At 45.2% G+C, this 27,816-nt stretch overlaps 2 protein-coding genes across 10 annotated transcripts in view; one reads left to right on the forward strand and one right to left on the reverse strand.

Moving 5' to 3' along the window:
• The window catches only part of nme7 (NME/NM23 family member 7), a 305,234-nt gene extending 298,614 nt beyond the window's left edge, over positions 1–6,620 (forward strand). For 8 of the 9 annotated variants that reach the window (XM_038802056.1, XM_038802053.1, XM_038802055.1 and 5 more), the window contains one exon: positions 6,405–6,617. In XM_038802056.1, the coding sequence (XP_038657984.1) occupies positions 6,405–6,437 (33 nt within the window). In that variant the 3' untranslated portion in view covers positions 6,438–6,617. Of the gene's footprint in view, positions 1–6,404 lie in introns of all 9 variants that reach the window. The other variant, XM_038802057.1, reaches the window with a different exon arrangement.
• The window catches only part of LOC119968980 (sodium/potassium-transporting ATPase subunit beta-1-like), a 29,480-nt gene continuing 8,146 nt past the window's right edge, over positions 6,483–27,816 (reverse strand). The window contains exons 4-6 of the mRNA XM_038802063.1: positions 17,724–17,908; positions 16,605–16,688; positions 6,483–7,590 (exon numbers count right to left, since the gene is read on the reverse strand). Coding sequence (XP_038657991.1) covers positions 7,327–7,590; positions 16,605–16,688; positions 17,724–17,908 — 533 coding nt within the window. The 3' untranslated portion in view covers positions 6,483–7,326. The remainder of the gene's footprint in view (positions 7,591–16,604; positions 16,689–17,723; positions 17,909–27,816) is intronic.

Consider the following 27,816-nt stretch of genomic DNA (forward strand, 5'->3'; position numbering starts at 1 on the left):
GAACTGTTCTGGTGAGTAGTCCATGGTGAGTGTGATGATGGGATGGAACTTATTCCCGTACCAGCCTCCCCGAAGAGGTGCGGAATGTGGCGACGAGGGGCTTTTCACAGTAACTTCATTTGAAGCCTACTTGTGACAATGTGATTTTCATTATTGATGTAATTGTGCAGTCGTTTCAATGATTCTTCGCCGTGGGTCCAGAGGAAAAAATGTCATTGATGTAACAAGGTGTATAACGTCGGTTGAAGGTCCTGCGCAGTGAGGAGGTCTTGTTCAAACTTGTGCATTAAGATGTTGGCGAATTGAGGTGTGAATTTGGTCCCCATAGCTGTTCCATGTGTCTGGATGAAGAACTTGTTGTTGAAGGTGAAGACATTGTGATCCAGGATGAAGTTGATGAGTTGTAGAATTGCGTCTGGAGATTGGCAGTTGTCGGTGTTGAGTACGGAGGCTGTTGCAGCAATGCCGTTGTCATGGGGGATGCTGGTGTAGAGTGCCGAGACGTCCATTGTGACGAGAAATGTTCCTGGTTCAACTGGTCCATGGGTGCTGAGTTTCTGTAAGAAGTCCGTCGTATCGTGACAGAAGCAGGGCGTTCCTTGTACAATGCGTTTCAAGATGCCCCTGATGTAGCCAGAGAGGTTCTCGCACAGGGTTGCTTGATACGATAGGACAGCCTGCTGTATTGGCCTTGTGTATTTTTGCGAAACAGTAGAAATCACCAACACAGGGAGTACGTGGGATGAGAGCACGTAAGGTGCTCTGAGTGTCTGGATCCAAGGTCTTGATCAGTCTGTTGAGTTGGTTGGTGTGTTCTTTGGTCGGATCTGCAGGTAACTGTCTTAGTGTTCCTGTTTGTTGTCGGTACACTTTGCAGCAGTCCGTTTTGTTCAGTATGATGGTGGCCCCTCCTTTGATGGTTTGATGAGGATGTCGCGGTTGGTCTTTAGAGAGCGAATGGCGTTGCGTTGTGCTCGGGTGACGTTCGAGGCTGCCATGGGAATGGTGAATTGGAATTGACTCGACTCTTGGCGGCTTGAGCGTACGTATCGAGTCGAGGGCAGCGGCTTTCTGGAGGGGTCCAATTCGACTCTTCCTCTTTGGTTGCTGCACCGCACATATCTCTGTCTGCTGTTCCCTTCATTGGTTGTCTCATTGGGTACGCTGTTGGCCTCTTGAGGTCTGTGGAAGAACTCCCGGAGCCTCATTCGCCTGACAAATTCCTCCTTGTCTGCAGTGAGACTGAAGAGGACCATTTTGGTGGTGCAGAAATTGTGCTGTCTGCCGAGGACTCCCGATTTCGTCTGGTTGGAGGGTGTAGTCCGACAAGTTGACAATAGATTTCCCTGTATTGTTTTCTACTGTGGTACCGGGGGAGGCATGGTTGCTGCTGGTGGTGATGCCGAGTGCATATACGTGGCGTAGTACCATTGTCTCCTCTGTTTGGCGGTGTCCTGCAGCATCCTGAACGCAAGTTGAGAAGATGGGCTCTATCTTGGTTTCCAAATTGTGGCATTCTGCTGTGGAGCTGGTGTACAAGGTGGTTGAGTAGTGTGAGAGAGGTGCGACAGTAGTCTCTCAGCAGTGTGTTGTAGGTCAACTTGAGTGGGTTTGTGATCTGTCATCCTTTTGGGATCTTGTCTGCTTTCTTGCATCTTTGTAGAAACTTAATGTCAGTTCCTATATGCGTGATCTTCTTGAAGATCCTCTCCACTTTGAGCTGGCAGTTTGCGGTGTCGATGGTGGCATGATGTGGAGATGCCGGCGTTGGACTGGGTTTACAGTACATCTTACAACATCAGGTTAAAGTCCAACAGGTTTGTTTTGAATCACTAGCATTCAGAGCACAGCTCCTTCCTCAGGTTAAGGTGGCGCATAGGGAGCATGGTGGCATAATGGTTAGCACTGCTGCCTCACGGCACTGAGGACCTAGATTCAATCTTGGCCCTGGGTCACTGTCCATGTGCAGTTTGCACATTCAGGATTGGCCAGACTAAATTGCCCCTTCATTGGGAAACAAAAAGGTAATTTATGCATCACTTTCTTTTTTTAAATTTAGAGTTCATATGAGTAGGTTCTTTCTGAAGTAGGTGTGGGAGGGGCCCAGCTAACCATGGCCATGTTTTGGGTGTGTGAGGAATTGGACAGCGTTCGAGAGTCTGTTGGGGATTAAGATGCCACTGGACCCTATGGTGGTGATTTTTTAAAAGGGCGGAGGGGGGGACTTCTGTTCAGATTTTCCTCAGATTGCCCAGCAACTGATTGTTAAATTAGGCATCACAGCATGATTGGGGGAGCAGAAGAGAGAAGGTTTTTTGGGGGGGGGGGGGGGGGTAAAACATGAACAAACTTATGTTTCAGTTTGGATGGTTGTAATGTGTTTGGAATAAAATAGGTTTTAAAAATGCAGCAAGAGCTGGACAATATCTGGGTTTGGGCTGACAAGTCGTAAAGTAACGAAAGAGAAAATGCTGAAAAATCTCAGGTCTGGCAGTATCTGTAGGGAGAGAATAGAGCTAACGCCGAGTCCAATGACTCTTTGTCAAAGCTAACAGACAAAGTGGGAAATATTTATATTGTAGAGTGCAAATGAAAGATGAGTCATAGCCACAGAAACCAAGGGGAAAGAGGCAGTCCCCAGAGGACAAAAGATGTGAAAGGCAAACAGCACAGAAACTATCAGAGGATGAACTGTAGATGTGGGGGGAGGGGGGAGAAAGAGGAGAAGGGGGAGGAGAGAGGAGAAAGGGGGAGGAGGAGAAAGGGAGAGAAGAGGAGAAGGGGGGGGGAGAGAGAAGAGGAGAAGGGGGGGGGGGGGAGAGAGAAGAGGAGAAGGGGGGGGGGAGAGAGAAGAGGAGAAGGGGGGGGAGAGAGAAGAGGAGGGGGGGGAGAGAAGAGGAGAAGGGGGGGGAGAGAAGAGGAGAAGGGGGGGGAGAGAAGAGGAGAAGGGGGGGAGGAGAGAAGAGGAGAAGGGGGGGAGAGAAGAGGAGAAGGGGGGGGGAGAGAAGAGGAGAAGGGGGGGGAAAGAGGAGAAGGGGGGGAAAGAGGAGAAGGGGGGAGAAAGAGGGAGAAGGGGGGAGAAAGAGGGAGAAGGGGGGAGAAAGAGGGAGAAGGGGGGAGAAAGAGGGAGAAGGGGGGAGAAAGAGGGAGAAGGGGGAGAAAGAGGGAGAAGGGGGGAGAAAGAGGAGAAGGGGGGAGAAAGAGGAGAAGGGGGGGAAAGAGGAGAAGGGGGGGGGAAAGAGGAGAAGGGGGGGGAAAGAGGAGAAGGGGGGGAAGAGGAGAGGGGGGGGGGAAGAGGAGAAGGGGGGGGGGAAAGAGGAGAAGGGGGGGGGAAAGAGGAGAAGGGGGGGGGAAAGAGGAGAAGGGGGGGAAAGAGGAGAAGGGGGGGGAAAGAGGAGAAGGGGGGAGAGACGAGAAGGGGGGGAGAGAGGAGAAGGGGGGGAGAGAGGAGAAGGGGGGGAGAGAGGAGAAGGGGGGGAGAGAGGAGAAGGGGGGGAGAGAGGAGAAGGGGGGAGAGAGGAGAAGGGGGGAGAGAGGAGAAGGGGGGGGGAGAGAGAAGGGGGAGAGAGGAGAGGGGGGGGGAGAGAGGAGAAGGGGGGGGGAGAGAGAAGGGGGGGAGAGGAGAAGGGGGGGGGGAGAGGAGAAGGGGGGAGAGAGGAGAAGGGGGGAGGAGAAGAGGAGAAGGGGGGAGGAGAAGAGGAGAAGGGGGGGAAGAGGAGAGGGGGGGAAGAGGAGAAGGGGGGGGAGGAGAGAGAAAGAGGGAGAGGAGAGAGAAAGAGGGGGAGGAGGAGGGGGGGAAAGAGGGGGAGAGAAACAAGAAAATGGGATGAAAACAAATGGGTTGAGGTGGGGTAGAGCTGATCACCTGAAGTTGTTAAATTCAATGTTGAGACTGGAAAGCTGAAGCATGCCGAACCGGAAGATGAGATGTTGTTCCTGTTTGCGTTGAGCTTCACTGGAACATTGCAGCAGGCCAATAACAGACATGTGGGCATGGGAGCAGGGTCTTTTATTAAAATGGCAAGTAACGGGAAGGTCGGGTTCCTGAATGCACACAGACCGAAGATGCTCAGCAAAGCGATCACCCAGTCTGTGTTTGGTCTCTCCAATACAGAGACCACATTGGGAGGAGAGAATACAGTAGACCAAATTGGAAGAGATGCAAGTGAAACTCTGTTTAACCTGGAATAAGTGTTTTGGGCCTGGAATGTTAAGCATGCAAGAGGCAAAGGGGCAGGTGTTATACCTTCTGAAGTTGCATGGCAAGGTGCCACGGGTGATGGGAGAAGAGTTGGGTATAGTGGTGCAGTGGACTAGATTATCTCGGAGGGAACGGTCTCTGCGGAATGCTGACAGAGGGAGTGAAGGGAAGATGTGTTTGGTGGTGGCAGCATGCTGGAGTTGGTGAAAATGGCAGAGAATTATGCTTTGCATACAGAGGCTGGTGGTATGAAATGAGAGAACGAGGGGGACTCTATCCTTGTTCTGAGAGGGAGGGGAGGGGGTACTGACACAGGAGATGGACCGCACACTGTTGAGGGCCCCGTCAACAACTGTCGAGGAAGGAACATTTTCAAAGTATCATTTTGGAAAGTGGTATCATGGGAACAAATGCGACGGAGGTGAAGGAGTTAAGGGATGGAGTCCTTACAGGGTATAGGGTGCAAAGAGCTGTAGTCCAGATAACTGTGGGAATCAGTGGGCTTGTGCTGGATATTAGTGGACAGTCTATTGCCAAAAATTGAGATTTTAAGATCAAGGAAGGGAAGGGTAGTGTCTGAGAGGGACCAGGTAAAAGTGATGGAGGGGTGGAAACTGGAAGTGAAGTTGATGAATTTTTCCAGGTCCAGACAAAAGCATGAAGCAACACCAAAATAGTCATCAATGTATTGGGAAAGGAGTTGTGGCAGGGTGCCTGGAACAAGGAATGTTCCACATACCCCATAAAAAGGCAAGCGTAGCCCAGGACCCATGCAGGTGCCTATTGTTACACCTTTAATGTTGGAGAAAGTGGGATGAGTTAAAGGAGAAGTTGAAAGATAGAACAAATTCAACCAGCAGAGTGGAGAGGGAAGAAGGCCAAGAGGGAAAGTAATTTGTGCCAGGCCATGAACATCTCCAAGAATCAAACCAAGAATTGCTCCTTGACATTCAATGACACTACCATCACTGAATCCCGCCCCCCCCCCCCCCCCCCCCCCCCTCAGCATCATTTTGGAGAGGGGTTTGTTTGCCATTGGCCAGAAACTGAACAGGCCTAGCCGTATAAATATTACAAGAGTATGCCAGAGACTAGAATACTGCAGCAAGTAACTCAGTTCCAGAGTCCCACAACCCTATCCGGCACACGCAATGAGTGCGATGGACTATATCCCACTTACCTGATTTGAGTGCAGCTCCAACAGCTGGAGATGCTAGTCGCCATCCAGGAAAAAGCAGCCTGCTTGATTGGCATACCTTCCACAAACAGGTAGCAGCAGTGTACCCCATCTACAAGATGCACTAGAAGGGCAGCAGACACATGGCAGTTTCCCCCATCCTGACTTGGAAATCACTGCTCCTTTACTGTCATTAGGGAGTTCCAGGATTTTCACCTAGTAGCACTGTGGGTGTATCTAGACCACATGGACTGAAGTGGTTCAAGGTGGTAGTTTACCACCGCCACAGGTAATTCAAGATGGGCAATGTACCTAGACCACATGGACTGCATTGGTTCAAGATGGCAGCTCACCACCACAGGCAATTAAGGAAGGGCAACTGCTGGCCCAGCCAGCAACATCTACATCCCATAAAAATGAATTTAAAAATAAAGGGGAGACACACCGTCTCCTACTGTGTACTTGCTTCCCGAGAGAGCAGCTGCGATCCACCTCTAGTCTTTCAATATTAAGGCAGCAATTTGCCAGTGTAGAAATATTGGTTAATTAATCCCCCAATGATATCATACAGCTCCAAGGCAGGTAGCCCTTGCCAGGGAGCTCATCTCAAGGAAAGCACCAAGGGAGCCATCCCAAGGTGCTTTTTAATCAGAATTTCCATAGCTTCATCTCACATGCAAAGTATAAGTGCGGGTGTGGGCTATTTCCAGTCTCTACTTTATAAAATTGGCCATGTTTTTGGTTCCTCCAAAAGCAAGTAACTTGCAAGTTAGACCTAGAAATGCAAGATTTGCTGGGTAGTTAGGCTCAAAGCTATGATTTGCAACATGTGTGGTAGATCCACAAATATAAGAATCATTTGTAAATCTTAAGGGCCAGACACCAATCCAACTCGTAGTCTAGAAATTAAATACCTGATTATCATGTGTTTTGACTGCAATTGGGCCAAGAATTCTCATGTTAATTGGTTAACTTCAGAAATACAGAATATACACTGTACATAAAATGTTGCACTATTTGTTTTAGGTGCAGTATTTTTTCAAGATCTTGGACAGTTAAAAAATGTGAACTGAACAGAGCTCGTCACTTCAAGAAATAAGACAGTAGGTTCATGAGTTTTATTTGTTGATGCTTTAAATCGGGTGGAGTATTTGTTCTCCCAACAAGTTTACAGATGTTACATTGCACACCATGAACACCATCCTACTGCATTGGTTTAAAATAAAGATTATGATTTTACCAGTGACTTTGGTATCTTTTATACATTACACTGTGCAGAAAAATTTTACAACTGCATAAATATAAAATCTTCCATGAAAATGGTTTAAAACATTCAGACACCACCATGTGATGGTTCCAGCAAACAACTTTAATAACTAATCACAATAGCTTGATAGTCAGACCCAGATCTCAACATGGATTGAAGATTAAACAGATCTAAAAGGAAGTGTAATAAAACCCATCACCCTACTCTTAACATTGCCAATAAAATGCAACTTTTCCTCCCTCCCCGACACAAACTTCAGAGTGCAGTATGTTCATACACATGGGCATAACAGAAACAAAATCAAGTACCATGGCAATTTTCAGAGTATTTACAACTTGGAAAGCAAAGCTTGCTTAAAAACTGCAACATGGTTTGAAGGACCAGTGAATGCACTACAGTACTGTACACTCAAACCCACACGAGGCACAAGGCAGCAATACCCAAGGACAGAAACACTGCTACACATTAGTGGAATTATAATTTACAGTAATGGGCATACCCATGGCTCAAGTAGTATCATTTACAGTAGAATAAATATGTACTACTATTGCTTTTATGTTACATACCTAGGTAAATGCAGAAAGCTAGTGTAAAGCATATAGATTAAGTGTAGGTCCCATATGTACGACAGTTTGTTCAAGACTAATTTGAAATAAAGGGGCAAATTCTATTATGCAGTTATCAGCTCTTGACGTCAAATTTTATTTCAAAACGTCCCAGAAAGCGGTCCTTGATACTATAGTTAATATTCTCACCATACACTTTACACTCAATGCGCACTTCCATGTTCTGGGAGACGTTCATAAACTGAATAGCAACTAAGGGCTGAAGGTATTTTTCCTGCAGACGCTTGCCATAGTATGGGTAGTACTGCAAAGGAAAGCCACTGAATCCTCCCATGCCAAAGTAATTCACAGGTCCAATTTTATCTCGGTCTTCTTCTTTCTGAGCAAACAAAAAAACAAAAATGATCATTTCATAGAGCCCAACAACCTTGAGTTAATAAACACAGGGATGAGGTTTCAGCAGAGGCAAGGGTGGAAATGGTACTTCTCCCCTCTTCTTGACAACTTTGTAAAAAACATGTACCATTAGCCAAGTCCATTTCAGGGACTGGGTAAAATCTTTGATATACACTGTTTGCATGCCTTTTAAGCAAACTCATTATTGATACATACATGTTGGCACCACCCCAAGAAAAGTTTTCAACCATGTGTACACTTCTGATCTCCTTACTTGAGAAAGGACGTACTGGCACTGGAGGGGGTGCAAAGGAGATTCACTAGGTCCATTCCGGAGTTGAGGGGATTGGCTTATGAGAGACGGGTAGAATGGGACTATACTCTTGGCAATTTAGAAGAATGAAGGAGGAATCTTATTGAAACATATGAAATTATGGAGGGAACAGATAAGTTAGAAGCAGGGAGGTTGTTTCCACTGGTGTGTGAAATTAGAACTAGGGAGGCATAGCCTCAAAATAAGGGGGAACAGATTTAGGACTGAGTTGAGGAGGAATGTCGTCATCCGAAGGGTTGTGAATCTGTGGAATTCCCTGCCCAGTAAGGAGTTGAGGCTACCTTATTGAATGTTAAGGCAAAAATAGATTTTTGAACAGTAAAGGAATTAAGGGTTATGGTGAGTGGGCAGGTAAGTGGAGCTGAGTCCACAAAAAGATTGGCCATGACTATTGAATGGCAGAGCAGGTTCGAGGAGCCAGATGACCTACTCCTCCTTGTTCTTGTGGTATGATATTAGATAGATGTCAACCATTGGCAAAGTGATTTAGAATAATGTTACTTTTATGCTCTTCAAACCTACTGACTGAACTTCATCTCTGGATAAGCACAACTAAAGACTTATTGCTCCTTTAAAACTCTATGCTTTGGTTCAACAGATCTCCTTTTGCAGCTAGCTTACAAGAGTTTGGGTACTTTTAAGCTGTGAACTTTTAAGATGTGATAAGCAACAACTTTATGGGAAGTTGCAAATAAAAGACTATAACTAACCTGGGAGTTTTTTGAAGGGGAAAACAAAGGATCAATGTTGCTAAATCCATCCAATAAAGTGCAACACAGACTTGAGGAAAGTTATAGCTCATGGAATAAATGGAACAGGAGCAACAATGGATTCAAAATTGGGTAAATGATAGGAAGCAGAGTATAATTGTCAATGGATATTTTTCAAACAGGAAAGTTTTTATTAGACGTTCTTTTGGTGTGTGTGTGGGGGGGGGGGGGGGGGGGGGATTTCATATATTAGAGAGATCTTGGTGTGCTGGGGATAATCTCAAAGTTTGTGGCCGATACAACACTTGGAAGAATTGTAACTCACAGTAGAACTTCTAAAAAGGACAGATACGTTGGAGGAATGGGCAGATAGGTAGCAGATGAAGCTCAATGCAGTAGTGAGAGATGATTCATTTTGAGGGAGAACTAGGGAATAGGGCCAGTATAGCTTTGATGAAGAGCAGACAGGGAGATGTTGCTGAAAACAGCAGGACTGTTGGCCTGAAGTGCATATGTTATAATGCAAGACGTATTACGGCTAAGGCAGATGAACTTAGAGCTTGGATTAGTACTTGGACTACTTAGGGAGAACACCTCAAGAGGGCAGCGAGGCTATATGGGTAGAGATCAGGAATAAGAAGTGTGCAGTCACAATGTTAGGGGTTTACTACAGGCAACAGCCAGCAGGAGATAGAGCAGCAGATAGGTAGACAGATTTTGGAAAGGAGTAAAAGCCACAGGGTTGTAACTTTTAACTTCCCCAATATTGACTGGGACTCATTTAGTGCTAGGGGCTTGGATGGGGCAGAGTTGAAAAGGAGCATCCAGGAGGGCTTCTTAAAACAATATGTAGATAGTCCAACTAGGGAAGAGGCTGTACTGGACCTGATATTGGGGAATGAGCCCGGCCAGGTGGTAGAAGTTTCAGTAGGGAGGAATTTCGGGAACAGTAAAGTGCTGGTGGACAAGGTTAAGAAGAGTGGTCCTAGGGGGAATGTGCTAAGTTGGGGGAAGGCTAATTATAACAATATTAGGCAGAAACTGAAGAACCTAGTTTGGGGGCAGATGTTTGGAGGGTAAATCAACATCTGACATGTGGGAAGCTTTCAAATGTCAGTTGAAAGGAATTAAAGACCGGCATGTTCCTGTGTGGAAGAAGGATAATTTCAGGAACCTTGGATAACGAGAGATATTGTAGGCCTCGTCAAAAGAAAAAAGGAGGCATTTGTCAGGGCTAGAAGGCTGGGAACAGACAAAGCCTGTGTGGAATACAAGGAAAGTAGGAAGGAACTTAAGCAAGGAGTCAGAAGGGCTAAAAGGGGTCACGAAAAGTCATTGGCAAATAGGGTTACGGAAAATCCCAAGGCTTTTTACACGTACATAAAAAGCAAATGGGTAGCCAGGGAAAGGGTTGACCCACTGAAGGACAGGCAAGGGAATCTATGTGTGGAGCCAAAGAAAACAAAAATGAATACTCTGCATTAGTATTCACCAAAGAGAAGGAATTGGTGTGTAAATAACCTGGGTTAATGAGCCTGGGTCACATTGAGATCCAAAAAGACGAGATGTTGGGCGTCTTGAAAAATATTACGGTAGATAAGTTCCCAGGGCCTGATGGGATCTACCGGAATACTGAAAAGAGGCTAGTGAAGAAATTGCTGAGGCCTTGACAGAAATCTTTAGATCATCACTGTCTTCAGGTGATGTCTCAGGGGATTGGAGAATAACCAATGTTGTTCCTTTGTTTGAGAAGGGTAGCAAGGATAATCCAGGGAACGACAAGCCAGTGACCCTTACGTCAGTGGTAGGGAAATTACTGGAGAGAATTCTTCGAGACATGATTACTCCCATTTGGAAGGAAATGGACACATTAGCAAGAGGCAGCACAGTTTTGTAAGGGGAGGTCGTGTCTCACTAACTTGATAAGAGTTTTGAGGAGGTCACAAAGATGATTGATGCAGGTAGGGCAGTGTTGTCTGTATGGACTTCATTAAGGCCTTTGACAAGGTCCCTCATGGCAAACTGGTACAAAAGGTGAAGTCACACAGGGCCTGGTGAGCTGGCAAGATGGATACAGAACTGGCTAGGTCAGAGAAGGCAGAGAGTAGCAATGGAAGGGTGCTTTTCTAATTGGAGGGCTGAGACTAGTGGTGTTCCGCAGGGATCAGTTCTGGGACCTTTGCTGTTCGTAGTATATATAAATGATTTGGAGGAAAATGTAGTCTTGATTAGCAAGTTTGTGGACGACAAAGGTTGGTGGAATTGCAGATAGTGATGAGGACTGTCAGAGGATACAGCAGGATTTAGATAGTTTGGAGACTTGGACGGAGAGATGGTAGATGGAGTTTAATCCGGACAAATGTGAGGTAATGCATTTTGGAAGGTCTAATGCAGGTAGGGAATCTACAGTGAATAGTAGAACCCTCAAGAGTATTGACAGTCAGAGATCTAGGTGTACCGGTCCACAGGTCACTGAAGGGGGCAACACAGGTGGAGACGGTAATCAAGGCGGCATATGGCAGGCTTCATTGGCTGGGACATTTGAGTATAAAAATTGGCAAGTCATGTTGCAGCTGTATAGAACCTTAGTTATGCCACACGGGGTATAGTGTTCAATTCTGGTCGCCACACTACCAGAAGAACGTGGAGGCTTTAGAGAGGGTGCAGAAAAGATTTACCAGGAAGCTGCCTGGTATGGAGGGGATTAGCTATGAGAAGAGGTTGAATAAACTGTTTGTTCTCACTGGAACGAAGGAGGTCGAGGGCGACCTGATAGATGTGTACAATATGAAGGGAATAGACAGAGTGGAGTCAGAGGCTTTTTCCTAGGGTAGTGGGGTCAATTACTAGGGGGCATAGGTTTAAGGTGCGAGGGGCAAGGTTTAGAGGAGACTTACGAGGCAAGTATTTTACAGAGGGTAGTGGGTGCCTGGAACTCGCTGCCAGAGAAGGTGGTGGAAGCAGGGACAGTAGCAACATTTAAGGGGCACCTTGACAAATACATGAATAGGATGGGAATAGAGGGTTACAGACCCTGGAAGTGCAGAAGATTTTAGTTTAGATGGGCAGTATGGTTGGCACAGGCTTGGAGGGCCGAAGGGCCTGTTCTTGTGCTTTACTTTTCTTTGTTCTCTGATAGAAAACAGTAAATAGGAATAGGCCAATCTGCCCTTTGAGACATTTGTTATCATCCTTCTTCCTCACCCCCTGCCCCCCCCCCACCCAATTACTTATTGATTTTTTTTTGTTGACCTTCCGACTCCAGCACAGAGAGATTTTTATACTGTGGGGAGGGCATGGGCTTTGTTGTGTGCTTTTTTTTCTGGGCGAAGTTGGGGTTTGCATGTTGTACTGTTGGGAGTTGTTTGTGGGTGGTGGTTAGGTGGCTATTTCCTTCTACTGTTCTATTTGGACAGGGGCTTGATTGATGGTATATTGTGGTCTTTGATTTTACCCTGCTGGCTATAAATAAAGCTGGTTAACGGGAGCGGCCGTTTTCAGTTTCCTTTATCCTGAAGGATAAGGATCCCATGGAATGTCTCTAGTGTCGACACATTTTGTTGTTAAACAACAAGTTCAGAGGCAGCGGGGGGTTGCGGAACCTGCTTCATTATTATTAGGCGCCGAATGTGGACATGGTGCAGCTATGGTGGGAAGGAGAACATAGAACATAGAGTGCAGATTGAGGCCATTCGGCCCCTCCTAACCACCAAGGGCAGTTTATCATGACCAATCCTCCTACCCCGCACGTCTTTGGACTGTGGGAGGAAACCGGAGCACCCGGAGGAAACCCACGCAGACGTGGGGAGAACATGCAGACTCCGCACAGACAATGACCCAGCGGGGAATCGAACCTGGGACCCTGGTGCTGTGAAGCCACAGTGCCATCCACTTGTGCTACGGTGCTGCCCGAAGGGGTAGAATGGGTTAGGATGAAGGAGGAATCTTGTTAAGGGGCCTAGTTTGAAGACTATGGTGACAGCAGAGTTGCCAGTGGCTGAGTAGATATTCAGGGAGCCCGGTGGTGCAGTCCATGGTGAAGATATGAAACAGTTGAGGAGGAATTTTTAGGTGGCAGGGATGTTTGCTTTAACACCGCTGTGTGAGAATCATGGGTTTGAGCAAGTGGGGAAGGATAGTGTATACAGGAGGTGGAGGGAAGTGGGACCGGTCAAGATGAGGGATCTGTATTTGGAGGAAGGGTTCGCCAATCTGGAGGAGCTAAGGGAGAGGGTAGAGCTGCCGAGGCAGGGGAGGGGGGGATGGAAGAGTGTGTTCAGGTAACTGCAGGCAAGGGACTTTGCACAAAAGGTCTGGAGCAGCACCCTAGGTTGCCAGGAAACACCCTGGAGTGACTGCTGCTTCCGGATGTGGAAGGGAGGGAAGAATTGGGGATATATACACAAGTGGCTCGGGTAGCAGGGAAGCGAGTGGGTGAAGATTAAGGAGAAATGAGAAGCGAAGTTGGGAGGAGAGATCAATTGGAGAGCATGGAGTGAGTCACTGTGCAAGGTAAACGGGACCTCCTCTTGTGCAAGGGTGAGCCTGATACAGTTTAAGGTGGTGCACAGGGTACCTATGACTCAGGCAAGAATGAGTGGGATCTTTCAGGAGTAGCAGGTGAGAGGGGTTTGGGCATGGCCAGCAAATCACGCACACGTTTTGGGGTTGCGAAAAATTGGGCAGATTCCAGGCTCGAGTGTTCACGGTCTTAGCCAGGATAGTGGAGGCCTTCACCTCAGATTGCATGGCAGTGAATTTTACTGTAGTGGCAGTCGGCATCACCACCAGAGGATATTGGCTCGGTTGGGCGACCTGTACAACTTCCTGCGGGTGGAGAAGGTAAAGTACGAGGTATGGGGTTCTGCAGGGGGAGTGTTTGAGAAAAGGTGAAAAGGTGGGGGGTGTTTGAGGAGCCATTCATGCGGGGGGGGGGGGGGGGGGGGCTGGGAAAGAGGGAGAGAGTGACTGTATAGTTGATTGCTGGGAAGTATGTTTCCCAGGATGTTTATTTGCTGTAACCTGTTTTGATACATGTTTATGATAAAATACATTGAAAAAACACTAAGTTGCTGGCAGTGTGTTTGTAGTCCTTCTCCCCTGGGGCACACTGGTTTTGTTACAGGCTGGCAGTTGTCCATCAATATTAGGAGACTGTTCAATGTGTTGTCACCCTCTCTGGGGCCCAAGCCAGAGGTTTCTTCGATGGATGCTAAGAAAGCGTTTGATGGGGTTCTCTTTTTGAAATCCTCGGACAGTTTGGGTTAGGGCCAAAATTTAGATAATTGATTAGGCTTCTGCACAAGGCCACCACAAGTGTTCGTATTAATGTCGAGCTCGGGTTAATTTCAACTGAATAGGGGTACAAGACAGATGTCCACTGTCTCTGCTTTTGTCTTCATAAGCATTTGAGCCGCTGGCTGTTGTGTCTGGGGGAAGGGAGCACAGTGTCATTGTATGCAGATGAGAGCAGCACAGTAGCAAAAGTGGATAGCACTGTGGCTTCACAGCACCAGGGTCCCAGGTTTGAATCCCTGCTAGGTCACTGTCTGTGTGGAGTCTGTACATTCTCCCCAGGTCTGCGTGGGCTTCCTCCCACAGTCCAAAGATGTGCAGGTTAGGTAGATTGGCCGATAAATTGCCCTTAGTGACCAAAAAGATTAGGAGGGGTTATTGGGTTACGGGGATAGGATCGAAGTGAGGGCTTAAGTGGGTCGGTGCAGACTCGATGGGCCGAATGGCCTCCTTCTGCACTGTTATGTTCTATGTTATATCTCACGGACCACCCTCCAATATGGAAGAGATAATGAAGCTGCTCAGAAGTTTTGGCTCTTTAATAGAGTACAAGCTGAATCTGAGCAAAAGTGAACATTTTCCGGTGTACCTCCTCGGGAGTGTAGCCGATTTTGGGACATTGCCTCTTCATCCGTCCAAGACTAGCTTCTGTTATCTGGGAATCCGGGTGGTAACGACTGGGCCTTGCTTCATAAATTAACTTTGCCAGACTGGTGGTTGAGGTGAAGGCAAACTTAAAAGATAGGATGCCCTCCCTCTGCCCTTAGCAGGAAGGGTACAGATGGAGAGGGTGAATTATTCAAAGTTTTAATTCCAGTGTCTCCCAGTCATTTTCCCAAGGCTTCCTTTTGCAAGGTCAATAAACTGATTTGTAGGAAGTTTCTGCAAAGGGATAGGTTGGCACTACCCAACCGGTTGGGTTGCTATTTTGCAGCAAATATTGCTACGGTACAGGGTGTCTCAGGGAACTGGGTTCTATATGGGGGCAGATGGAGGATTAGTTTGGAGTAGAGTCGGAGGGCCTTGGTTACTGCCCGCTCTGATTTTCCTCTGCAAAATTCACTTTGAGCCCGGCGGTGATAGCTACTATGAGGATTTGGAATCAGTTTAGGCAGCATTTTAAATTGGGCTCCATGTCACAGTTGGCTCCGATTTTCAGGAACCATGTATTTGTGCCATCTGGCTTGGATTAATTGTTTAGGGCACAGGAGAGGAAGGGGTTGGAGAGATTTATGGACATGTTTTTGCATGTATGCCGGTTTGATGTGCTTTTAGAGGAGTTCCAGTTCCCGAGTGTGAACGTTTTCAGGTACTTGCAGGTTCATGACTTTCTATGCAAGGAGCTTCCTTCATTTCCCCTGGCACCAACACCCTTGGACTGGATCTAGTCCTTGACCAAGTTAGGACAGGGTAGGATTTCAGATATTTATGGGCAGATGTTGCTGGAACAGGCTTCGTTGGAAGAACAGGAAATGGGTGAACTGGGTTTGGTTTGGGGGCAGGGCTTTGGAGTGAAACTGTTCACAGGGTCAACTTTACTTCATGTGCAAGGTTCAACTTGATCCAGTTCGAGGTGTGCATAGGGCGCACCTGACCAGGGTACGCATGAGTGGGTTCTTGTCTGGGTGGAGGGAGAGTGTGTGAAGGGTGCACTAGGGGCCGGTGAATCATACGCACATGAAATGAAAATCGCTTATTGTCACAAGTAGTCTTCAAACGAAGTTACTGTGAAAAGCCCTTAGTCGCCACATTCCAGCGCCTGTTCGGGGAGGCTGGTACAGGAATGTTTTGGTCTTGCCACAAGCTTGCAAGCCTCTTGGTCTCCTTTCTTGAGACGTCAGAGATTTTGGGTATTTAGCTGGAGCTGAACCTGTTGGTGGCCATTTATGAATGGAGTGTCAGACTCGCTGGTGCTGCAAACAGAAACAAAGGCAGGTGTCCTAGCCTTCGCTTTATTATAGCCCAGAGGAGTTCTGCTTGGGTGGGTGTCCTCAATGCTGTCGCCTAGGGTTTCAACCTGGCTTGGGTATATGATGGAATTTTTGTATCGCGAGAAGATCAAGTATACCATGAGGGGGTTGGTGGAAGGGTTCCACTCGAGGTGGCAGCCTTTTATCTCCTTTTTCAGGAAACTGGTTATCGTCAAATGTTAGGGGTGGGGGCAGGGTTGAACTTTTTGTAAGGTTGTGTTTTCTTTATGGAAGGCTTTGGGGTGGGGGGGGCGTGGATTGGGGTTTGCTGTATTACTTTATTATAATCAAGAAAAGATTGTTGTTCAGTCCCATGTTAGTTCAGGTTCAGTCCCATGTTAGGAGTTCAGGAACCACATTAAGCCAACATTCCATTTAACACAAATGCAACCTTCTCAGCGAGTGATCCTCAGATGAAGAAATTAACATCTCAACTTCGATCAAGCAGAGATATTCGTTCAAATGGTGATGGTGTAATCTTCACACCACTAGAGAAACCAACTGGTGATCCACAGCACATTGCACCCAATCAATAATCCCTACTTTGAAAAGAATGTCAGTGCTGACGACACAGTAAGAATGAATGCTGGCCACAATGGTCGCCAAAGACACCTGCACATTAAGGGAGCATCCACAGAAGTTCAACTTGGACCACAAAGTGAAAAGAGAACGAACCAAAATCTCTTACCTTTGCTGCACAATGAATAGGCATAATAAACTTATTATAATTTGTTTGCAACTCTTCAGGAAGTACAGTGGAATTCTGTGGAGGCTAAAAGAAAATATATTCAGCAACCAGTCATACCCACTTAAAAATAATTGTAAATTCCATAGCACAATTAATTTATATATTTCTATAAATTACAACGGCTGAATCTTGCTGGAAAAATGGTGTGCAATTGATGCATATGGTTGTTAATGAGCAAATTGGCCAGCAAATTCAGGGGATTAAGAGAAGCACTCCAAGTGCAGCGTGGTGGTGCAGTGGTTAGCACAAGAGAGACATACCAGATCCAGGCATTACACCTGACCTCATGCACATCTTAGCCAAAAGCCAAGAAGCGATCCCACAAAATAAATATAAACTCTACTGCAGAGGTTAGGGGTAGTGCTCGAACAAATTAATTGTTCATGCAATGTCATTCAACATCTTTGGCTCAGAAAAGAGAAACTGTTTCATTTCAATATTGCATATAACTAAATTGGTATAGCGAATTTTACCAATGCCTTTTCTCTCTCAATCCAATCTAGTGCTCTCCGTAATGCCCCATCTGTACCTAATTTACTTGCTTTCTTACTCGTTGCCTTTTTTGTTTCGTTCCCAATTCTTAAATCTCTGGTTAAGGTGATAGTAAATAACAGGACTAACATTCTAAGGGCCCAGATGCCCTTGTTAAGCTCAAACTTCCAGCAAATAATTGAGCCGGGGATGTAGGAGGAAGATGCCCTATTCCAGCAAGATCTGCCCTAACATATCAACAGTAATAAAAACAAGTGTCTCTTTAATGATGGGTATATGGTATCATCCTTGAAACTGCTGAATTACAACAATCCATATTTCTTTATTTTTTATGACTACACAGATCTAAGCTATGCCAACAGTGCTACGCTAAATAAGTCAGTGCAACCACAATTTACTGGCTACCACAAACATGGAGCCCATTCTAACTCAAATTTTTGTCGTGTATGGTTCTTGGAAATCCTTAAAAATCGAACCAAGTTTATGTTTTACCTAAAATTCTAATGACTTTCAGCCCTTCATTTTAGTCAGGTTATTTCATCATACATGCAAACTTACAAACCTCACCTTGGGATAAAAGTTAAGAATCCTGTTGAGCTTCGCAACAATGCAGGGATTTCCATCAGCATAACCATAATTAGGATCATTTATTCCAGAGCAAGTCTTAAGCCACGTACGGTAAAATCTGCACGCTCTCTTCTGTCCTTCTGAATCGTCCAGTGGGCCTCTAGCAATGTAGCTTGTAGGAACCTCTGAAGTAGATTTTAATATTAGATTACTAACAGTACTTTATAGCGGTCAAAATTCAAGCAACCTAAACATTGGTAATCTAGAGACAACTGAAATATAGAATATTTACTTCAAAATGGGGTATGCCATTCAAGACAAAATTAAATGACCAGAAATGAATATCTATGTTGTTTAGAGGAATTACAGATAAGACACGCATGGAACTGAAGGCAAGTCAGTGACCGATTGAATGGCAGAAGACAGAATAGGTATGTGGGATGGTATCCCAATTGTTAGAATGGGACGCTTGGGCCTCAACTACAGGATGATGGAATAGAAAATCACACATCCAAATTTGCTGCTGACAGATAAGTGGCCTTGCTGGAAGCATAACATTACAATACATTGCTAGATTAAATGATTAGGCAAAACAGGAGGTCATCTATTTTGGCCCTAAAACTAGAACAATTAGAAACACTGATGGCCCAAAGTGACTGGTGGGGGTAGCTGGTTGAGTATCAAAGTTCATAGACCTTTTGTTTTGGTAATTTAGCAGGTATGGGGATGATTTGGCAGAGGTTTTAAGTTAAGGGAACAGGCACGACAGGCAGAAACACGTTCTGGTGGTTGCAAGTTTAAGAGTAAGGGTTTACAGTCTAAAAATTAAAGCCAGATTAGAACATAGAATAGTACAGCACAGAACAGGCCCTTCGGCCCTCGATGTTGTGCCGAGCAATGATCACCCTACTCAAACCCACGTATCCACCCTATACCCGTAACCCAACAACCCCCCGCTTAACCTTACTTTTTAGGACACTACGGGCAATTTAGCATGGCTAATCCACCTAACCCGCACATCTTTGGACTGTGGGAGGAAACCGGAGCACCCGGAGGAAACGCACGCACACACGGGGAGGACGTGCAGACTCCGCACAGACGGGGAGGACGTGCAGACTCCGCACAGACGGGGAGGACGTGCAGACTCCGCACAGACGGTGACCCAGCCGGGAATCGAACCTGGGACCCTGGAGCTGTGAAGCATTTATGCTAACCACCATGCTACCGTGCTGCCATGTTACCAATTCTACAACAGTAAAATTAAAAACAGTACCACACACAAGGTGGTAGCTGTTTGGAACTCCTCTGGAAACTGCAACTTATGTTAAATCAATTAAGTTTAATATAAAGGCATTAAGGAACATGAGGCTAAGGCAGATATATGGAGTTAGGCCTCAGATTAGACATGAATGGTGGAACAGGTTCAGGGTGGGGTGCAAAATAAAAAAAAACACACTTCTGTTCCTCTGCACAATTTCAGTCCATTACCATCACTACCACCTCCGCTAACATACAAGCACAAATGTGAAACCTGCTCCCAAAACAAGATAGTATTCAATATCCAATTGAACTGGTTTGTAATGCCACACAATTAGTCAAGCTATTCAATCTTCCAATCATGTATCACTTCCTCCTCCTTCAGGTACTGTGCCTTTGGCAACCATGAACTTCCATTGGATTAGTCCATGGTTCAGTTTAGCAGAGTACTGCGGTGATTTGCTGTTGCCTTCTGCAGTATGACTGACCAGGAAACAACCGCTGTTCCGCCTGCCAAACATATTAGAAGAATTTACAGGCTGATAATCAACTTGTTGGGCCAGGTTAATGCACTTTCCATGGCTATAAAGTCCTAAAATGGAAATTAAACCTAAAGCTTCAGGCCCAGAGGTAAGGGTGCTACCAGTGTGCCAAAAGACTCCTGACTTTCCTCCTTTCAGAAGTGTGGCCCAAGTACAAAAAGAGCTTGCTTATTTGTCCCATAAAACATCAAGAGCAAAGATCCAACAATGCCTGAAACAGCAAAAGATTGTCTATAGACCATCAAGGTTAACACTGGCATGTGAAAATTAACTATATTTCACATTCACTTCAGCTGGTGTTTGACATGCTTCCAGTTAAGATTGCTAAACAACCAAGACATAGTGACACGGTAGCACAGTGGTTAGCACTGTTGCTTCACAGCTCCAGGGTCCCAGGTTTGATTCCCACTTGGGTCACTGTGTGTGGAGTATACACATTCTCCTGGTCTGCGTGGGTTTCCTCCGGCTGCTCGTGTTTCCTCCCACAAGTCCTGAAAGACTTGCAGTTAGGTGAATTGGGTATTCCGAATTCTCTCTGTATACCCGAACAGAGTGTGGCGACTAGGGGCTTTACACAGTACCTTCATTGCAATGTCAATGTAAGCCTACTTGTGACAGTAAAGACTAGGAGTATTGTTTTGGTGAAGGTTGTAATGAAAGTTTGGCCACAAAATTAACTTCATAAAACGTTTCCCAGTAACAGAAAATCTATACCTAATCAATTTTAGTTAATAGTTCTTGATTGATATATAGCCAATTCTGTACAGGTGGTGGACTCAACACAACACAAAACCTTAAGTTACTGCAAGTACAACAGATTCTGGAAAAGGGCAGCACGGTGGTGCAGTGTTTAGCATTGCTGCTTCACAGCACCGAGGACTCCGGTTTGATTCTGGCTCCGTCACAGTATGTGGTGTTTGCACATTCTCTACGTATCTTCGTGGGTCTCGCTCCCACAACCCAAAGATGTGCAGGGTAGGTCGCTTGGCCACACTAAATGGCTCCTTAATTGGGAAAAAATGATTTTAAAAAACGACCCTTTAGAATCTGGAAAAGATGTTCCATGAATTGTGATTCACCACAGGTTGCTGCTGCTCGCGCTCCATTTTGCATTTTCACATCTTAATGCAAATCAAATGCACAAAAAATTAGAGCTATTTAACTGCTTATGTACCCTTTTAATGAGTTAATGTTCCTGCAATATCAATCACCCTCAAACTGTAGTATCTATCGTTCCTAGAGGTAATAAGATTTGTTTTTAATTTCAAGCTGTTCAATTGGTTCTCTTTTTTATTCTTCTCTCCACCCAATCTTTTCCACGTTCTGAAATTAGTTGCTCTGCATCAGCCTGCTATTTCATTTCTTTTTTTAAATTTTAATTGACTTCTGGCCTCGTGTTCACAGTCCCAGATGCACTCATTAACAATACAGACTAATGTTGTGCATGCAAAGGAGTGGAATCTAAATTATGGGTCACAGGTGGCCCAATATATTAGAAAAGGAATATGGAGAGGAAGACATACTTGAGATTTCAATTTGATTTTTCACGGCAGTATAGCAACTATAGGCATTCTCCATTTCTACAAAGCCCAAGACACCAATAGGTAACATCCTCACACATACCAAAATGGTTCCCAAGAAAGTAGCATGCCACAACTACAAAGTGGTCCCACAGACAGTGACCCAAGCCAGGAGTCGAACCTGGCACCGTGAAGAGCCAAGAAACTACTGGAGAAAATCATCCCCATCAGAGCACTTGCTCAGGACCCTGTAACTTTCAGATATACTCCATTATGGAGACACTCAGAAACCCCAGTTGATGGCATAGTTGGCAAACCTTAGTATACAGAGTTTTTATAATTTTTCCAATCTGCTAAGAAGCAAAGCTGCAGAGCTTGTTAAATTAACTCAAATAGGTGCAAGAGTTCAAATTAGAAGCAAAAATGATTAACGTCATAAGATACAATGAAAGAAAGTCTTCAATTTATGGGTAAATATGGAAGAATTTATAAATGTATTCATTGCAAGACCGATTTGATTGTGTACTCCTTCAAATGACTTCTGCGACAGATAGGAGCAAATTAACAAATTTCATTTCTTGGGATTTTGTCACATGGAGACTAAATGTGATAATAATAATAATCTAGTCACGGGTAGGCTTACATTGACACTGTAATGAAGTTACTGTGAAAATCCCCGAGTCACCACACTCCAGTGCCTGTTCGGTTACACCGAGGGAGAATTCAGAATGTCCAATTCACCGAACAAGCACATCTTTCGAGACTTGTGGGAGAAACCCGGAGCACCTGGAGGAAACTCACACAGACATGAAGAACGTGCAGACTCCACAGACAGTGACCCAAGCCAGGAATTGAACCTGGGACCATGGCACCGTGAAGCAACATTGTTAACCACTGTGCTACCGTGCCGGCCACTAAGTTACTACCTATCAAGACAAGACAGAAAATGGCCATGACCCCCCCCCCCCCAAAAATGCCTTTTAAAAAACAATAAAGGTAACAGTTTTGTCTTGCCTCCTGTAACTATAGGTCAGGATGGATGAAAGTCCTGTGCCAGTTCTAGATAGGAAACACGCAGAAGGATTTTCTGCAGTCAAATTAAGAATTCCTAAAGACAGAAAATGAAACCAGTTTTGAACCTGGAAATCAAAACTGTACACAATACGCCCAAGATGTGCTTTCACCAAGACCCTGCCCAGCTGCAGAAAACTTTCCCTTGCATATTTCATTCCCTCACAATAAACATCAATATTCCATTTTCCTTCCTAATCTTTTGCTATACCTGCTTACTATCTTTTCCTGGTACATGCACCAGGACACCCAGGTCTCTCGACCACCAAATTCTGCAATAACTTTATACGTGGACAGGTTCACATTTTCCCCACATTATATTCTCTTCCTGTTAAATAACCAATCCATTATCTATCCTACTGTGTTACCCCCTACATCGTGCTATTAGCTAGTGTAGTAACCATTGTGGCGCCTTATAGAATGCCTTTTGGAAATCCATGTACACCACATCTACAGGTTCTCTTTTATCCACTTTACTTCCTCAAAAAGTTAAATTAAATTAGTTAAATGTGGACTTATCCTGCTAGAACCTTCTTAATAACAAATGCATGATAACTGCGTTACAATTCCTGCTTACATTTGCCAATTTCCAATCCACTGCGGCACTTCACTTCTAGATCTAAGGAATCTTGAAAGAATATAACCTATGGTTCAATGCATATTTTTAAAACACTAGACATCATTGTCACCATCTTTCTATAGACATCCCATTCATCGTGTTCACCTGAAGATCTTTACCAGCATTGCCATGACTGTCAAGACAAAATGGTTCCTCTGTACGAAGGGGAAGATTACTCTTGAACACGAGTTAGAAATATTTAGTCCGAAAAGTCCAAATCAGAGTCTAGGGAGTACCTCACCATTTCTCCCTCCTTGAATGTAGGAACTCAACTGTTTTCTAAGATAACTGACATCCATTTGGGAACAAAAAGTGTCCCTATAAAGCCCAATAAACCTCAAGTCTTGCTAGGTCTAAGAACGAGTTACTTCCCTGTTCTTGACTCAAGCTAGTGTAGGAGAACATGGTAAACCTCAATTGAGGTAGTCTTTTAACTGCTTTACATTTGCTACGAAGGTGGAAATGTGTTTAAATTAGACCAGGAAAGTTTATGGTTGTTATTAATAATATTTTGTAACTGTCCAATTAGATTACAGTGCATTAAGCATTTTTGCCTCAAGTATTAGTCAAGTCAGGTGGATTAGGAAAACAAAACGCATGGACTTCAGGCAAAAGCAATTGCTCGTAACTTCATGAGTGGCAATCACCTGCTGACTGCCATTCCGTAGGGACTTGCCTTCACACGAAATCCAAAGCCCAGTCATCCTGACTCTGGACAGATGAGGCCGAAATAACAAACACCCCCTTTTTACAACACTAGCTGCCATAAAGCAAGTTAAATTTAAAGGGAACACGGAAAGGGATAACAAAAACAGAAAGTACTGGATAATCTCAACAGGTCTGACAGCAAAGAAACATTTCAACTCTGGATAACTCTTATCGAAGCTTTGACAAAGTCATCCAGACTCGAAACATTAACTCCCTTTTCTCTCCACAGGTGTCTTCAGATCTGCTGAGATTGTCCAGTATTTTCTGTTTTTGTTTCCGATTCTGGCATCCGCAGTAATTTGCTTTCAAATGAAAGGGATAAATTTCAATGGCATGGTGGAAGGGGAATAAAGGAGAGTGGTGTAGCGGGCTCAGTCTCAGATAGTTATCCCAGGGTTAGAAGTGCTTTTACCCCTTCTAACTCTTTCAGAGTAACCATGGAGACAAAACAGTCAGAACCATCTAAGTTATGATTTAAATCATGTTGTTGGATGGTCCCCAGTTCAGTGCAATTGGTCATGGGAAGTTGACAATTTTCCAGGTAAACCCTTGCGTGGGAAATTCCAAGAGGCACATCCTTGCGCCCCCCCCCCCCCTCCAAATTCAACCCATTCAGCATTCAGTATTAACAGCCATGCAAATGCTAAATGAGGGAACACATGGCATCTGTAAACAAAATCACAAGTCCAAAAGTTGCAAGTTACAAAACTTCAAAAGTAGAGTGAACATTTCCATATGCAGCAGGCCATTCCGCCCATCGATCTGCGCCAATCCTCCAAAAGAACATGCTACCTGGGCCCCCTCCCCACCCCCGTAACCCCACCAAACATTTGGACATAAGGGGCAACAGCTAAACCACCTAACCTGTGAATCTTTGGACTACGAGAAGAAACCCCAACAGACACGGGGAGAACGTGCAAATCCACCCCCCCCCCCCCGCAAGTTCAAAATCGAACCCAGGACCCTGGTGCGGTGAGGCAGCAGTGCTAACCACTGTGCCACTGAGGAGAACAGACAGGTTGGCGGATGAGCAGATGTGGGATAGGTGAAATTTAATGCAGAGATACCTAAAGCAACACACCGGTAGGGAGAATGAAGTGCAAAATAAAGGGTACAACTCTAAATTGATGTAGGAATAAAGAAACCAAACAGGGTGACAGGGCACAAACTAGAGAAGTAGCTAATAAGGTACACTGAGCCTTTTCATAAAGGCCAGGATGAGCCTTTATACAACAGGTTCAGTCTTGGCTGCTGTATTGGGTCAAACTCTTGATTGCCACATTTTAGGAAGGATGTGAATGCTTTGGAGATAGTACAAGCACAAGAAACCTTCACAAGAATGTTTCCAGCAATAAGAGGCTCCAATTACATGGATATATTAGATAAGTTAGGGTTGCTCTCCTTGGGACAGCAGGAGCGTGGAGATAGCAGAGATAGGGAGAAACTGTTGCTGCTGGTGGGAGAGTCAAAGGCCAGAGACCAATTTAAGGAGATTGGCGAAAGCAGCTACATGAGAAATGTTTAAAATGTACTAAAAGGCAGATTTGGCTATGGCTTAAGAAATTCAATAAGCACCTGAAGAAAAAGAATATCAGGATTAATTGAGTTGCGCTCGAGATACAACTGGCCAAATGAACTCCTCCTGCAATGTTACCAATCTACAATCTTTCCCAAACCAAAATTAATTGGTGTCACGGTGGTTAGCAATGCTACCTCACGGCATTGAGGAAAAGGGGTCAATCCCAGCCCCGGATCACTGCCCGTGTAGAGTTTGCACACACAAGTGTCTGCAGCGATCATAGACTTGACAGTGCAGGAGGCCAGTCGGCCTATCGGGTCTACGCCCCACTTAAACCCACCCCATCCCCCAGTAACCTCACCTAACCTTTTTGAACTCTAAGGACAATTTATCCTAGCCAATCCACTTAATCTGCACATCGTTGGACTGTGGGAGGAAATTGGCCAGCAAATTCAGGGGATTCATAGAAGCACTCAAGGGCAGCATGGTGGCACAGTGGTTAGCATTGCTGCCTCACAGCACCAGGGACCCGGGTCTGATCCCATACTTTCACTGTCCGTGTGGAGTTTGCTCAAGCTCCCAGTGTCTGCATGGGTCTCACCCCCACAACCCAAAGATGTGCAGGATAGGTGGATTAGCCACACTAAATTGCTCCTCAATTGGAAAGGGGGGGGGGGAGAGAATTGGATATTCTAAATTTATTTTTTAGAAATTGGCTATGAAGGTGCACTCTCCCAGTGTCTGCGTGGGTTTCCTCTGGGTGCTCTGGTTTCCTCCCACAGTCCATAGATGTGTGGGTTAGTTGGATTGGCTATGCTTATTTGCTCGCAAGTGTTAAGTGTCCGATCGTTAGGTGCTGTTACAGGGATAGGGCTGGGAATTGGGACTAGGAAGAGTGCTCTTTAGGAGGGTCAGTGTAGACTTGATGGACCGAATGGCCTCCGTCTGCACTGCAAGTATTCTATTAATACTTACTCATTACATGAACACGTTTCTGCAAACTTTCTGTAGGCTTTTTTTTTTAAAAACAAAAAATTTTAATGAGGTATTTTTGGCATTACAAGCATTAATAATATAAAAAAAGTGTACAAAGAACAATAAACAGTGCAAACATCGATACCCGTCCCTCCAAGGCCCGCCTATTTGGCCCCCTATTCTGCGCTACCCTAGACCCCCCTCCCTCCCCCCCGACGATTAACTCTCCGCAAAGTCGTCGTTGAATGGTCTCCACCTCCGGACGAACCCCAACACTGACCCTGTTGAGGCAAACTTAATCTTCTCCAGGCCAAGTAAGCTCGCCACGTCAGTTAACCAGGCCTCCGACTTCAGGGGCTTTGAGTCCCTCCAAGCTAGTAATATCTATCTCCGGGCTACCAAGGAGACAAAGGCCAGAAGATCCGCCTCTTTCTCCTGGACTCCCGGATCTTCCGACACCCCGAAAATCTAAAACTTTCTGTAGGCTTTTGCGCCCACCTTGAACTCAAATAATCCATTTTTCCCTAAAGCGGGTATTTGGGACCTGCATGAACAGGGCAAGCAGCTATATATCTCCTTAACAAAATCTCTTAAAAAGGACAGCAAATGAAAGGACAGCAGATTGTCTAAATCAGGCCAAATTATGTGCAGAAAGCACGGTTGAGATACAAAGTAATATTTTTGTTCCTTTTTAGAGATGTCCAACAATAATTTAAATCCTGAAGAAATGTAATGACATTCCACAATCAAAATTTGCAGTGCCAGGGAAGTTGCTCAAGCAAGATTCAAGCTGTTAAATCAAATTGTCATGCACACTCAGTGGGCTAGTACAACAGCAGACATTCCATGCTTCAATAGAACATAGAACAGTACAGCACAGAACAGGCCCTTCGGCCCTCGATGTTGTGCCGAGCAAAGATCACCCTACTCAAACCCACGTATCCACCCTATACCTGTAACCCAACCCCCCCCCCCCTTACTTTTTACGACACTACGGGCAATTTATCATGGCCAATCCACCTAACCCGCACATCTTTGGATTGTGGGAGGAAACCGGAGCACCCGGAGGAAACCCACGCACACACGGGGAGGACGTGCAGACTCCGCACAGACAGTGACGCCGGGAACCGAACCTGGGACCCTGGAGCTGTGAAGCATTTATGCTAACCACCATGCTACCCTTAATAGAGAATCTTGGGGTGAGGAACCAGTATAGCAAAGCTTCTGGAGGAATGGGGCAATCTCCGAAATTCTGCATTTAATTAAGTGCAGCACCTGGAATTTGCTGTACAATTTACAGTACTATTAACAGTGAGCACTGCTAGCCTCACTTATCCTTGAACAGCAATATCCAAGCTTTGACAATGGGTCATCTGGACAATATGTTAGCTCTTTTCTTCTCCTTACAGATGCTGCCAGACTGCTGAGATTTTCCAGCATCCACAGTAATTTGCTTATATCCAAGTCACTGGGTTCAAATCATTGGAGTAAAGCTTCAAAACTGGATCTTGAGTAAGGCGGCACTGTAGCAAGGCTGATTAATTGCAACAGATTTCACACTAAAGTTGATCTTGTCCAAAGTAGTGTTCCAACAATTGCCAAGAAATTCATATCTTTAAATTGCATCATTTGAAAATGAACTAGTGGAATTATATGGACAGAACATATGAACTTGCTCAGAACCACAAGTGCGAAAGCAATGAACAACATGTCAAGAAGACACACCACACACCCTTCCAATAAACTTCACACCATAAATTAAGCTAATTTAATCAACATTCATTTATACCGAATAGTCACACGGGTGACTGACTTTATTAGACTAATGACCTAGTTCTGAAACACAACTACAAGTGTGAAACTGAACCATTATTTAAACATC

Source organism: Scyliorhinus canicula, chromosome 7 (genome assembly GCF_902713615.1).
Source record: "Scyliorhinus canicula chromosome 7, sScyCan1.1, whole genome shotgun sequence".
Lineage (NCBI taxonomy): Eukaryota > Metazoa > Chordata > Chondrichthyes > Carcharhiniformes > Scyliorhinidae > Scyliorhinus > Scyliorhinus canicula.